Below are 14,903 nucleotides of genomic sequence, written 5' to 3'. Positions count from 1 at the left end.
TAAATTTAGTATAATTAATTAATTATAAATTTTTATCAAATCAATACTAGAAGTCAAATTAAATGTTACTAAATATAAATACTACTTTAAAAAAATAATCAAACTCATACAGTCATATTTCCAACAATATATTAAGGGTAAACTTTTTATTTAGTCACCTAATTTTAATTTTTAATGTGTTTTTATTTTAGTTATTAAAAAATTATTACAATTTTTTCATTTAATTTTTAGAGTATTTTCATTATAAGCATTCAAGTATTAAATATTTAAAAGTTGATTGTACACATATGCTCGATCATATTTACATCTGCATTTTAATCGCCCAACTTTTAAGTCACTTTGATTTTTATCATTAAAAAATCTTTTTTTTAAATCTTGATCAGGGTAAAATAATTAAAGATTAAAATGAAAAAGTGACAACAACTAAAATAATGAATTAAAAATTTGTGTACTTATTCATCCTTTTGCAAAAAAATTCTAAATTTCTTTTTTTTTAAATTCAAAACATCTAAAACAATTGAATAAATTATTGAATTTTTTCATCCATTAATAATGTCTATTTGTTATTAAAATACTGAAATTAATTAATTCCAATAATATAATAATAAATCGGTTTACACTATGAAAATATAATTTTTTCAATAAATTTACATAATTAATTTTTTTTAAAATTTAAAATTTTAATATTGAAAAAGGATAAACAAATACAATATAATATATTTTTTAATTCTTATTTTTTTACTCGGATCAAGACTTAATAAAAAATTTTGGTGACTAACATGAAAATAAAAATGTAAATATGATGTAGATATTATTTGACGTGTTGAATTGAATTTAATACTGGAATAACTAAAATGAAAATTTTCTAAAGATTGATTGAGAAAATTGTAATAATTATTTTAAGTGAAGGTAAAAAAGTTGTTTAGTTTATTATTTATCTTCCTACTATAGTCCCCTCTACTTTTCACTTCTAAGTTCGAGTTTTAACCCACCAGGGAAAGGCCTACTTGCTTTTCAGGCAAAACTGGAGGGTAAGTCCGTTGAAAGTTGAAACGTAAGTACTAAAGACTAATCCCCGTTTACGAAAAATATAATATTCTCACTTTCCCGGGGATCAAAGGTCATATATTTTGCGGTATCGTTTTTGTTTATTTTTCTTCTTTTGGTTTGTGCTTTGTGGGTTAATTTAGAAACTGAATGATTTTTTCTTTGCTTGGTTACTGAGAAAATGTTTGCTTTGATTTGATTTTTTCCAAATTAAAAATAAGATTATTATGGATCAAAAGGGGTTTTTATCTTTTTGTTCCGTTATTGCTTGTTTCTTCATCTTCTAATCAACTCAGCATGAAAAATATTTATTTTTCTTCCTAAACACAAATAAAAAGGTTGGCTTTTGAAACTTTACAGAATTCAATTAATGGGTTTTAGAAGAATGGGTTGGCATGAGTTACTATGGGTCGGAAGGCTGCTTGTTCTTATGCAACTGCTTCATGGGGTGTTTGGTTGGGGAAAGGACGGTCATTTTGCTGTTTGCAAGATAGCTGAGGTGAGACTTCTTTTCCTTTTCTTTTTTTTTAAATAATAATAATTTATTCTTGTGTAGTATATGGACTCTCCAAATGTTTTGAACCATAAAATCATTTATCTTGATTTAAGGAAAGTTAATCTATTATTTGTTATTTAATAAGATTGAGATTTAGTGTTCATGATGGAACCAGCTTAATAATTGAACATTCAGGGATTTGGGTTGGTTCTTTTGTGTGATTTTGGAGTATGTGTTTTAATTATTTTATGCATTTGTAACCAACAATTTTATATGAAGCATTCATTTCTTGAGAGTATGATATTTTGCATCAACTGATTATGAATCAGAAGATGATGACAATTTCATCTGATTTTGCTGTTTGTGATCCTTCAGGAATATCTTACTAAAGATGCTCTGGCTACAGTAAAGGAACTGCTCCCTGATTCCGCTGGAGGTGAGCTTGCATCTGTATGCTCCTGGGCTGATGATGTAAGGTGGCACTATCATTGGTCTAGTCCCTTACACTATGTTGACACCCCAGATTTCAAGTGTAATTATAAATACTGCCGTAAGTTTAAGGTCATTTTATATTTCATGTTCAGATTTTGGCAATGTCAGTATTGCTTTGAGGTGGACTTCGTTAACTTTTCTAGTCATGGATACTTATAGGGGACTGCCATGATGCTGCTGGACATAAGGATCACTGCGTAACTGGAGCCATTTTCAACTATACAAAGCAACTTTTTTCAGCATATCAGGGATATAGTCCTCAGTTGAGTTGTAAGTTTGTTATTTCTCCAGGTTGCCACTTACGCAGGTTATGACATTATATTTCTAATCCTTATATGATGACTCTTCTTCTGTTGGTAACAGACAATTTGACAGAGGCGCTTATGTTCTTAGCTCATTTTATTGGGGATGTCCATCAGGTTTGTGCTCTTCTTCTGGTACCCCTGAACTTAAAGGTATTCCTAAAGATTCAATGTTACAAACTGTGCAGTTACACGGGAATTGGTCGAATGGCTGACTGGGTTTAAGGAAAATGGTTTATGATCATTTGTTGACTCAGAAAATATGTTGTTGGAGTCTATTACTTTGCTAAGAAGTTTAAAGAAAAGGAAAAAAGAGTTAGAAAACAAAAATTGGTGTAAACCTACTCCATTTTCTATGATTTATCTTTAGAAGACTGGTAGTGCAGTGCAAATTTTTCAAACATTGTTTTTACTTGTCTTGTTGCATGATGGTTCATAGGATGGATGATTGTTAAAGACAGTCATTGTTAAATGCTACAGCTTAATCCTTAAAGTCCATTGTTTTAGAATGACATATTATAGCTTTAGAAAGCTATACTTTTTTGAAGGTACAATGAATATTTCCTGTAATTAAGGTTCTTTGTCATGTAATATTTCATTTTATGAACTTTTTTATGTAAACTTTGGCTGCAAGGTCACAATTTTACAAAGTATTCTGACTCACCTTCTATCTCCATCTAGTTTGTCTTGCTTATATATCCTTTTATCCATATTTAAACTGATTTAGCTTCTCACTTTCATGTGGAAGTACGGAAGAAAATTTGTCAACTTATTTCTTGTGGAAAAAGAGTTTACATTCAGTAACCTAACTTTTTCTTTCCTGACTACAGCCATTACATGTTGGCTTCTTAGGAGATTTAGGTGGGAATACAATTACAGTCCGTTGGTACCGCAGGAAGACAAATCTACACCATGTGAGCTCTTCTCTGTCCAGCATCCTTTTCTTGTTTTCCCTGTGATATGCACCAAATGATGTTAAAGCAAATTAAATATGCACTAATATGTTACTGTCTTTATGTAAACGTTCTCCCTTTTATGATGGGATGGGGTGCAAGAATTACATTTCAAAGCAATAATAGCTAGTTAGCAGGCATCGAAATAGGTTGTTAAAAACAAGTAACAATTGAGCCAAAACTGTCACTTGCCACTCCTGCTATCTAATAGTGAGAGAAATTATATATTAAAAAAAAGGGGGAAAAAGCACATGAAGGTGCTGCAGGTTTGAGTTATTGGAGGCAAACATATATTTGGGCAGGAAAGACAATCTCCTTGCCTCCTTCCTGACTGATGTAAATCTGGTGATAACCCTTCTTTTTGCCTGACTTGATAACTTGTTTGTCAGAATGTTTGGATAGAGATCTGCCTCTTTTAACAAGTTTTTTCCAAGAATTGATTCATGTCAAAGTGCTGAGAAAGTCACCCATGAGAAAGTGGGCATATTTGTTTGGGTCCTATTTGTTCCATCTCAATGCAGTTTTATCCAATACTATCATTGTTCCAGGTCTGGGATACCATGATTATTGATTCTGCTGTGAAGACATTGTATGGCTCAGATCTTGCAACAATGATTCAAGCCATCCAGAGAAATATTACTGTAAGCATTTTGATTTCCTTCATATTCACTTGTGCAAGTAGCTACTACAGATAGCCGATAAGCACTGTTTTACTTTTAAAGGTGTAACATATTGAAACAAACTGAGCAGACAATATACTGTTTTATGATTTCCCTTCTTTTGTTGTTGTTTTTGGGCTTTTCTTTTCTTTTCCTCCTTGCGTTGGGGTTTAGAGTTGTATGTATGTTTGAAATGGCCTATGCAAATGCCAAGGTGTGATACTTATTGTTGTCATTATGTTTCTTTGTCATTGTAGGATGCTTGGTCCAATGATGTATCATCATGGGAGAACTGTGGACATAATCAAACTGTTTGTCCTAACCTGTAAGTATATGTCACAACTTATTCTTTCAACTCTTCTTCCAAGGCATATGCTGGACTTCTTAACTGTATTAACTGTAATGAAAATTGTTAAAGCATGTTAAAAGCAAAAAAAAAAAATGCTTTACTTTATTGCCTATGTCTAATCACAAATTAATCCTTTCGCGTATATTAAAGTGCACCAGTTCATATTTCAGTTTTTCATGCATGTCCGAGTGGAAAGATGTAGATATACATGCTCCAAGCTTACGAACACATTTTCAATTTAATTCTGAATTTCTTACTTTAAGTAGCGAAAAAGTAATAATATTTTGTGTTACACGGAACTGACGGCATTAGGCATGATGAATTGCCTATATACAGGTATGCTTCTGAAAGTGTTAGGATGGCATGTAAGTTTGCATATAGGAATGCCACACCGGGAAGCACATTAGAAGGTATTTTCTTCTTCTCCAACAAACCTTTTCTTCTTTGACAATTGGAAGGCACCTCTTTATGGAATATCTTACGCTCAATTGTTGAGTTAAATAGAAGTAAAAACTTGTTGGATTCAGATGGCAACATTACTGCTACTATGCCTTCTAAGCACATGACTGGGTTATTGGCCTTTTCACCTTGCTCTATGACGGATTCAGTTCCTTAATTTGGTGCATATATGTGTTGTGTTTATATCTGGTTGCTGCTAACCATTAAAGGCACATCGATGATCTTTCTTACTGTTTTGTTTTCTCTTTGATCACCCCTTTAAATACTATTTTCTTCCAAATGGTTGACTCAACATGGCTTTTCATGCAACCTGCCATGGTTGGATATAGACATGCTAAAATACAGAGAGAATGTTATTTGGTACATGATGCCACCTTGATGAGAAGCAGATCAGTTATCTTCTTTATGCCATCTTCTTTTAACATATTATTCTTTTGTTCCATAGATGAGTATTTCCTTTCTCGGTTGCCTATTGTGGAGAAGAGGCTTGCTCAAGGCGGGATTCGCCTAGCTGCCGTGCTTAACCGATTATTTAATTCTGAAGTTAAAATCGCTCAAGCATGAAGATAGGCATTTGTAAATTATGAAGTGAGGGCGACTATAGTATCCCTTTATCAACTCTTTCAAGAAAAGATGATGAACTTTATGTTTATCTCCGACTGTATTACTGTTAAAGATGCTCTTGCCTCCCTTATACTGGAAAATGCCCCACTTTGCTTGTCATTTAGGTCAACCTTTAGGGTACATCACGTAGTGGAACTCGAATATCAAACTTAATCTGAATGATTACCTGTTTTCAGTTTGTGTATAACTCCCATATACCGAAGTTAACCCCTGTTGGAAAACACATCAATTCCAAATTCAAGCTTTTCAAAAGATCTGTATTCTGTTTCGGAATGTTTTAACACATTTAAAATCTTAATGGGAACCTGTTTTAAGTCATGTTAACGAATACGCAAAAGGCTTTTAAGAAGAAAAGAGCATTGGCAGCTATTCACTGCCTAATTTCTTAGGCCCTTTTGCAGCCCCCCAGGCTGCAACAGCTGTTAAAAGTTTGCCACCTCACTACCCCAGTGGGGACGTTTCGTCCCTCTGTGCCTGGCCTGGCTAAATCCGGCATTAGTACAGGTATTGATGGACAAAGCACACTTCACTTCATTGAAATCCCCAGATGATGCTTGCACGTAAGACTATTCAAATAAGCAGAAACCTCGGCAATCCTTTGCTCATGAAACTGTAGAAAATCCCCTGAAATTTAAATAAACTAATTATGTCGTGTTTTAGGGAACTGTCAAGATGGCTGAGGTCACTGGTGCCATCCAAGACTTTTACTCACAACTTTTGCGCTACAACGATGGAACTGAAATACCAATGCATGAAACTGTCATAGAAGGATGGTGGAACTTTACCTCACACCTTTTGCACTACAAGGATGGAACTTTGAGATACCAAGCTTTTGAACTACAAGGGTTTATCTGATTCATTACCGTGGTTTCTTTGTGGTTGCATTTGGATTGCCAGAATAACTTTAATGCATTAGACGAATTTTCAATGCCATTAAAAAGAAAATAGCAAAACATGAAACTGGCACAAAAATTTGACAAAAATGTTCTCTTCGTTTTATCTGCTATCAACAAACGAGCAAATCAACGTTTAGCAGTTGCTTGCTTTTGTGTTGTGGCCTTGGAAACAAACCGTTCTCAAATCTGCACAAACTTCTCTTGGTCATGTTCGGATCTAGAGCATACCTCGGGAGTTTCTACTTGATATTCTGTCCTGAATTTAGGCCTTCTGCTATATTGAAATTGCGTAGCGTACTTCTCTATGTTATGTTTTTCCAAAGGTCATAACTTGCAAGAATTTGATAAAAGCAATCGCTTGACAAAGCCCCAACCACCCATGGCTGTTGGTCTTTGATATTTTCAAATTTATGATTCATCTTTCATTGATTCCACCTTTATGTAACTCGGTGTCATCTTAATTCATCGCCCAGTATGACTAAATATAATTGCTTTGCTACCAGATCTATGCGACGAACAAAACGGAGAACTTTTGAGACTGATTCTTCTTTGAATCAACACAAAATTAAAATAAATGAACAAAGAAGATGGAGAGAAGTTCCATAAGATTGATATTATTTTACCTTTTTAAACTTGAAAATTGCCTTTCTTCAAGATCAAAGTACTGAGAGATGATAATCAATCAGAAGATAAACTGAAACTGATAGGAAAAAAAGAAACTGAAAATTCATTCATCTGAAAAGCTATAAATACAAGCTCTGTACAAAACTGATATGAACATCGACAAAAAAAACAACTCACATCTTCCCTAGGACGGGCAACGTTTACCCTCCCAGTTCTCTTACTTTTTGGGAGAAATTAAACAACCTAGGACAAGTGAGATGCAGATTGCCTGCGACTACTTGCAGAGAAAATAGAAGCAAAAGAATGGGCAATCCCCATTAAGATAGCAATTTTCACTTGACCCCTCCTTGGGATCGGACGTCCAGCAATTCTCGGCGAATAATTCCCACCGTTGATCATTTCCCCCCTTGCACCTGCCATTTGTTTTTGTTTTTTTTTTTTTTTGCAAAGATCAACAGGTTTAAGAGATTAGAGAATAAAAGAGAAAACAGAGGAAGTATTTTTTGAAGAACGTTATAGTTGTGTGATAAGCAGTTGCAGGTTGTCCCTTGGTATATATAGAAGGAAAACAAACTATTGCCCCTTGTTTCTCCCTGATATTACAGTCATGCCCTCAGACTTTGACTATGGCCTGACGATATTGACCTTTCGGCTTTATGTACTACTGCTGTTGCATTCACGTTATGGAATCTCTCTTTTTTTTCTTTGACTAAAAAAGTTCCATTTTTACTAGTACTTTCTTTGAGTGAACTCCAAGAATTCAATCTATTCAGCCATTAGAAATTTCAATGATAAGAAGAAGATGAGATGATGATTAAGGCTTTCTTCTTCTTCTTTATTATGATAATTAAGTTGAAATTTTATTAAGCAGAAAGTTTAAATAAATTTTTTAAATAGTCCATTATACTAACTTACAGTGTAATATTAAAATTCAAATTAATAGTTGAGTATTTGATTTTTAATTTGGGGAGAACTAATTACTACACTCTGCTCTAATAAATATATTGAGAAATAAAAAAAATCAAAATTACTCCTTTTATATTTATTTTATGTAGTGAACAATTTTATATTCAAATTTGTAGGTATTCTATCCCTTTTCTTTATTTAGAGAAAATATCCTTGGTTTTGAGTGAAGTGTGAACATGAAATTCCTTTAGTTGAAATTTTCAATTCTATATAGTAAAGGATGAATTGGTAATTCAAACAAAGCGACAAGAAAGATTGCTAATCTCGTAAAATAAATGATAAAATAAGGACTTTTTTTCTTTTTTGCTTTTTCAAAATGATAGTAAGGTTTTAAGTAGTTAAAATATAAAATTAAGTATCGATGTCATGTCTGCATTAAAATCACGTGTTCCATTTGAATATATTGGTGGAATTCATTTCACTTACATTAACAAAAAAACCAAAAGCAGAGCACCACCAAATCCAAAATTGCCCCAGCGGTGGCTTTTGTCTCCCCTCCCATGTGGCACTGTCAGCCACCACCACGCCAATTTTATTTTTCCATATTATTTCTCAAAAATCCGATCCAAAGTCTAAAGTGTAAATCCACTTCCTCTATGAGAAAACTTTATAATTGGAGCCTCAAATTATGGACCCCACCACAAGGTTATCATCTTCTTTAACGTTAAGGCAAAGGATATAATGTTGCTTGAAAAAAAGGTTTAATATTTTGCTTTTGGGGGGTTAGTGGGGAGTCACAATCTTAATGTCTCGTATATTTTGAAGAAATAATCACAAGTTTAAGGGCAAAGTGGAATTGAACAGCTAATTGTTGATTACTTTAATTACTAATTGTTGTTAGTAACTAAGTACTAAAATATAATAAGGCGTTCAATGAAATTAATAATTGAAAAAAAGGGGGAGTACGCCTTGTTGGTTTGATTCAATGCACATCCTGAAAGTACAAGAGGGATTAGTTTAATGGAGTTGGATTGTGTATGAAGGAGGGAATAGATTCGACTCTATCACTAAGTCAGGTTTATTAATTAATTACATAATGTGACAACCAAAGTACCTTTTAGTTACGGGTTTTGCTTAATAATGTCAGATCTTTTGTTTTTGATATCATCGCTTTATTTTCTAATGTCTGTTAGGTATTGATCAATGTCCTGTTTTCCTAGTTGTCTTGTCCTTTACCGAGCTGCTTAAATTCATTTAAATCCTTTACATTTTAAAAAAATATCAATGAACATAATATTTATGATCTACTTTTTTTAGATATTTAGACATTTAGATTTCTAAAGATTCTATTCTATCCTCATGTCACTGTAACACTCCCTAACCCCAAACCGTTACCGAAACGAGATTATGAGGCATTACCGGACATATCAGACAATTTACGAATAATTTACAATTATTATAACTTTCATAATATAATATTATAGTTAAGTCCCTATCTTGAACTCTCGAAGTTCAAACATGTATTAAAAGTAGAACGGGACTTGTTCGAGTATTCCAATTTTTTTTATAAAAATTTCGGTAGCATTTCTGCTTATTTTTACCTAAACCTCCTGCAAATTCAAACCAAAACAACCAACACCAATATTTCACATTCATATACTAATATTTATATTATTAACAAAATTTTAATTTAATAACTATCATAGCATCATTCAAATTTGATTAAAAACTTCATTCATTTAACAACTTAATGTTCATGTATCAAAATATCATGTACTTTCCCTACCATTTCATTTAACCATCTAAATTTTATAATTCATCATTCACTACCCAAAGTAATATACATATTCAAGTGACTAAATAACACCTATGTACATGCCACCTTTACCCAAAAAAAAAAATATACATCACCAAGTTTGTGTTGGAGTCGGGATTGTTCTGGATGCTAAGCCGGGACACTTGACTTCTACTAACCTGCGCACGGAAACAACCGTACGCTGAGTATGGATATACTCAGTGGTATTACTATAAATCAAGACTATTTAACATTAATAAATTACAAACATCAACCATAAATTCTATAATTATTTAAACTACTTTTATATATAATTATTTTACTTCATAAATCTTAAATTCATAATTCATTTTTCTCATACTAACTCAATTCATAATTTAGTTCATACATTCTTTCTCGTACTTTTCAATAGTACTAAAATAAATAATCTCATTTTTAAAATTTCATTTCAATTATTTACCCTATTAACAAAGCTCGGACTATGACAGATACGCGGATTTCCACCCAAACACACCATAATATCCAACCCAAACACACCCGGAATATTATAAATCCTCCATAACACACCGGTATAATATATCCTCCCAAACACAACAATAAGGCATTAAATGCCTATTCGGATAAACCGAAGTATATAATAACAGAAATATATTCTCGGCCGAACTACAATCTCTTCATCACATCACAAATCCAATGGCATGCCTGTAACAACCCAAAATCCGTGGGCACCAGAAAAGTGTGTTATCGGGCCTCCGTCTTAGTGAAATAAGTTTGAAAATAATTATTAAAAATATTTATGAGTCTAGTAGTGTGTTTAATTAGGTTTTAATTAAGTAAATTTAGCTTAATTTAGAGTAATTAGTAAAAAGGATTAAATTGAATAAGAGTAAAAGTTTAATTATAGATTAAAGAAAAATTAGAAGGACTTAAGAGGAAATTAAACCATTTCCTATAGCTGAGGCGGTTTAACGTGGAAAATATCAAAGATTTAATTGATTAAAAATATATATATTTATTTAATAATTAAGTATATTATATTATATTATATTATTATTATATATAAAAGAAACAAATAAGTTAAAAGAAACATAATGAAAGCAAACGAAACAGAGAATAACAGGGGAGAAAGAAAGGAAAGAAGAAAGAAAAGGGGAAATAAGGTTTATGAAGCTTGGAGTTAATTGGTAAGCTCAATCAAGTCCTTTTCTCATAATTTTGATATTTTAGAAGTCTTAAAACAAGTTTTTGATGAAATTAAGTTGTTAGTTTGGAAGTTCTTAGGTTTTTAAACAAAGTTCATGTTGAATAAAATGATGAAATAGGGGTTTAATTGAACGAAATTCAAGGTAGAATAGATATAAGGATTGAATTGCAAAGTAAGCTATAAGTTTTGTGTTTTAGGGACTAGATTGAGGAAAATTCGGAATTAAGAAAATATGTTGAAAATTTAATAGTTAAATTTGAGTTTAAATGAAATTTGAATAGGAATAAGGTGTGAATTGGTGTTATAAATTTGGTTATTAACATTTTTCATCAAAACAGTTTTGGGAAGTAGCAATGGCCTGACTTTGAAAATTCACTAAAAATTTTATAAATTGAACTAGAGGATGAACAAAATATGGAATTAAAGCTTATTGAGTCTAGTTTCTTATAGTAGAAACAGTGTAAGCAATTAATTGATGAATCAAGAGATGTTTGAAATTTTGTAATACTGGTTCGGGGTGATTTCGAGATGCCCTGTTTTAACTTTGGAAAATCATTAAAAATTGTACAAAAATTATTATGGAGTGTAATTTATATATGTGAACTCCTTAATGAATATAGTTTCAAAATAAATAAACAAGAACCTTATTCGAGTTCTGTACAATGAGATAATTTAGTTTCAGTAGAGAGAGGTCAGAACTGTCAAATGAAATAACAGGGGAGTATTTAACGAATAAACTGTATTAAATGGCTAGACCAAAAATTCTGGAAATTTTATGATTATAAGATATATGAGTCTAGTTTTAAGGAAAATTTACGGATATTAATTTGGAGTTTCGTAGCTCAAGATATAAATAATTTAGTAACAATGACTCAAGTAGACAGCTTAATGGTGAAATTATATATATACATTAAAAATGGTTAAATTTGCATGTTTAGGCTCATGAATTAAATTGAATCATGTTGTATTAATGATTATAAATTATTATTTTCGTAGCCAACAAAGAACCTGAAGCATCAGCATCGAAAGGAAAGGAGAAAGTCATCGAGTACTAAAACGGGAGAATTACGGTGTGTATTACTATAATTCGAATTTTAATTATTATTGATTGCTGAATTTTTTTTTTATTGTTATGTATGGTAAGTAAGACTTGAGGTAAGTATGTGAAATTGATATGAATATTGAGTGAAAATGAAAGTGATGCAAATTGAATCAAATTGAATTGAATATTAGTTATATGAATGTGAAAAATTGGTGCTGGTTGTTTTAGTTTGAATTTGCAGAAGGTTTTAGGTAAAAATAAGCAGACCGGAATTTTTATAAAAAAAAAATTCAGAATATTCGAACAAGTTCCGTTCTACTTTTAACACGTGCTTGAACTTCGAGAGTTCAAGATAGGGACTCAATTATTATATTATACCATAAAAGTTATATTAATTGTAAATTATTAGTAAGTTGTCTGATATGTCCGATAATGCCTCATAACCAATGCCTCATAATGAGGTTATGAGGCATTATCGGACATATCAAACAATTTACGAATAGTTTACAATTAATATAACTTTCATAGTATAATATTATAATTAAGTCCCTATCTTGAACTCTCGAAGTTCAAACACGTATTAAAAGTAGAACGGGACTTGTTCGAGTATTCCAATTTTTTTTTATAAAAATTTCGGCAGCATTTCTGCTTATTTTTACCTAAACCTCCTGCAAATTCAAACCAAAACAACCAACACCAATATTTCACATTCATATACTAATATTTATATTATTAACAAAATTTTAATTTAATAACTATCATAGCATCATTCAAATTTGATTAAAAACTTCATTCATTTAACAACTTAATGTTCATGTATCAAAATATCATGTACTTTCCCTACCATTTCATTTAACCATCTAAATTTTATAATTCATCATTCACTACCCAAAGTAATATACATATTCAAGTGACTAAATAACACCTATGTACATGCCACCTTTACCCAAAAAAAAATATACATCACCAAGTTTGTGTTGGAGTCGGGATTGTTCTGGATGCTAAGCCGGGACACTTGACTTCTACTAACCTGCGCACGGAAACAACCGTACGCTGAGTATGGATATACTCAGTGGTATTACTATAAATCAAGACTATTTAACATTAATAAATTACAAACATCAACCATAAATTCTATAATTATTTAAACTACTTTTATATATAATTATTTTACTTCATAAATCTTAAATTCATAATTCATTTTTCTCATACTAACTCAATTTATAATTTAGTTCATACATTATTTCTCGTACTTTTCAATAGTACTAAAACAAATAATCTCATTTTCAAAATTTCATTTCAATTATTTACCCTATTAACAAAGCTCGGACTATGACAGATACGTGGATTTCCACCCAAACACACCAGAATATCCAACCCAAACACACCCGGAATATTGTAAATCCTCCATAACACACCGGTATAATATATCCTCCCAAACACACCAATAAGGCATTAAATGCCTATTCGGATAAACCGAAGTATATAATAACAGAAACATCTTCTCGGCCGAACTACAATCTCTTCATCACATCACAAATCCAATGGCATGCCATTTGTATCGAATCTAGTTCGACAAGTTAATAGGGTATTATTTTACTTTTTCTAATTTCAATTTAATTTACACAAAATATTTCAATACTCATTCAATTCAAATATCTATTATCTTAATTCATATACAAATTAATTTTCACACAAGTGTATACCATCAACACCATACAATTGTCACCATTTATTTATTTTTCAATCAATACACTTTTCAAATAATCACATACTTACCTCAAGTCTTACTTACCATACATAACAATTAAAATTTTAGCAATTAATAATAATTAAAATTTGAATTATAGTAATACACACCGTAATTCTCCCGTTTTAGTCCTTGATGACTTTCTCCTTTCCTTTCGATGCTGATGCTTCAAGTTCTTTGTTGGCTTTTAAAGCTTCAAACCTTAAAATCCTAGTTTTTCCTTTCCCTTTTCTTTCTTTTTTTTCTTTCCCTGTTTCGAAATGCTTCTGTTCTGTTTCTTCTTTGTTTCTTTTGTCTTTCTTTTTATTCTTTTATTATTTCATTTATTTTACTTATTTATTTCATCATTTAACTAATATATATTATTATTAATTTAATAACAATATAATTAACACATTTGTATACATGTATCTTTGTACATTTGTACACTATTATTACCATCCATTTGTCTTTCTTTTATTTATTTAACAAATAAAAATATTATAATATTAATATTTAATTAATAAATATCTTTAACTTAAAATTTAAGTAAATACATAATTATAATACAAATGTATATATTCATATCATTACAAATGTCATTATTTAATTTGTTTTTCATACCAAAAATCTTATAATTTAATTATTTAATTAACAAATATCTTTATACTTAAATTATAAGTAATTAAATATTTAAATTACAAATGCACCCATACAATTCTTACACATGTATATTTTATTACCATACAATTATCTTCTATTTAATTTATTTATAATATATTATCAATTAAATAATCATAACAATTTAATATAAAACCATAATAATAATCATTATAATATATAAAACCTAAAAAAAAAAATCTTTGATTTTATTTCACCAATATGCCACCTCATTTGTAGTCAATGGTTTAATTGCCATTTTAATCCTTTTTATTTTCTATTGCTTTATAATTAAACTTTTACCCTTTATTCAATTTAATCCTTTTTATTACTTACTTTAAATTAAGCTAAATTCACTTAATTAGATCCTAATTAGACACACCACTAGGCTCATAAATATTTTTAATAATTATTTTCGAACTTATTTCACTAAGACGGAGGCCCTATAACTCACTTTTTCGGTGCCTGTGAATTTCAGGTCATTACAGTATCTTTCCTCTTCGACAAAAAAAAAAAGAAAAGAAACCTTCACCATCTCAATTATTTTCTTGCAAATTTTAGGAAATTAAAAAGAAGTGTCTGTTTTGTTTTTTTACACGGTTAAAGGTATTTTATTCAATTTATTGGTGTACGATTTTAAATAGAAAATTTATTCACTTTGTAATT

The 14,903-nt window shown here is 30.7% G+C and overlaps 1 protein-coding gene and 1 long non-coding RNA gene across 2 annotated transcripts; one reads left to right on the top strand and one right to left on the bottom strand.

Annotated features, from left to right (window-relative positions):
* The first annotated feature begins 1,008 nt into the window (after positions 1-1,008).
* Positions 1,009-5,568, top strand: LOC107913990 (endonuclease 4-like). Its single transcript, XM_041113642.1, is given in 11 exon segments — positions 1,009-1,135; positions 1,408-1,546; positions 1,919-2,093; positions 2,195-2,305; positions 2,399-2,454; positions 3,168-3,251; positions 3,839-3,931; positions 4,207-4,274; positions 4,635-4,708; positions 5,203-5,305; positions 5,307-5,568. Coding segments are annotated over 10 exon segments (924 nt in total). The 5' UTR covers positions 1,009-1,135; positions 1,408-1,417; the 3' UTR covers positions 5,338-5,568.
* Positions 5,569-5,624: 56 nt separating this feature from the next.
* On the bottom strand, positions 5,625-7,429 carry LOC107913992 (uncharacterized). Its single transcript, XR_001688673.2, has 2 exons — positions 6,167-7,429; positions 5,625-6,005 (listed from the first exon to the last, which is right to left on the bottom strand). It is a non-coding gene; the product is annotated as an uncharacterized lncRNA (long non-coding RNA).
* Positions 7,430-14,903: the final 7,474 nt, after the last annotated feature.

This window comes from Gossypium hirsutum, chromosome A05, assembly GCF_007990345.1.
Source record: "Gossypium hirsutum isolate 1008001.06 chromosome A05, Gossypium_hirsutum_v2.1, whole genome shotgun sequence".
Taxonomy (NCBI): Eukaryota; Viridiplantae; Streptophyta; class Magnoliopsida; order Malvales; family Malvaceae; genus Gossypium; species Gossypium hirsutum.
This window is presented reverse-complemented; position numbering and strand designations above follow the sequence as displayed.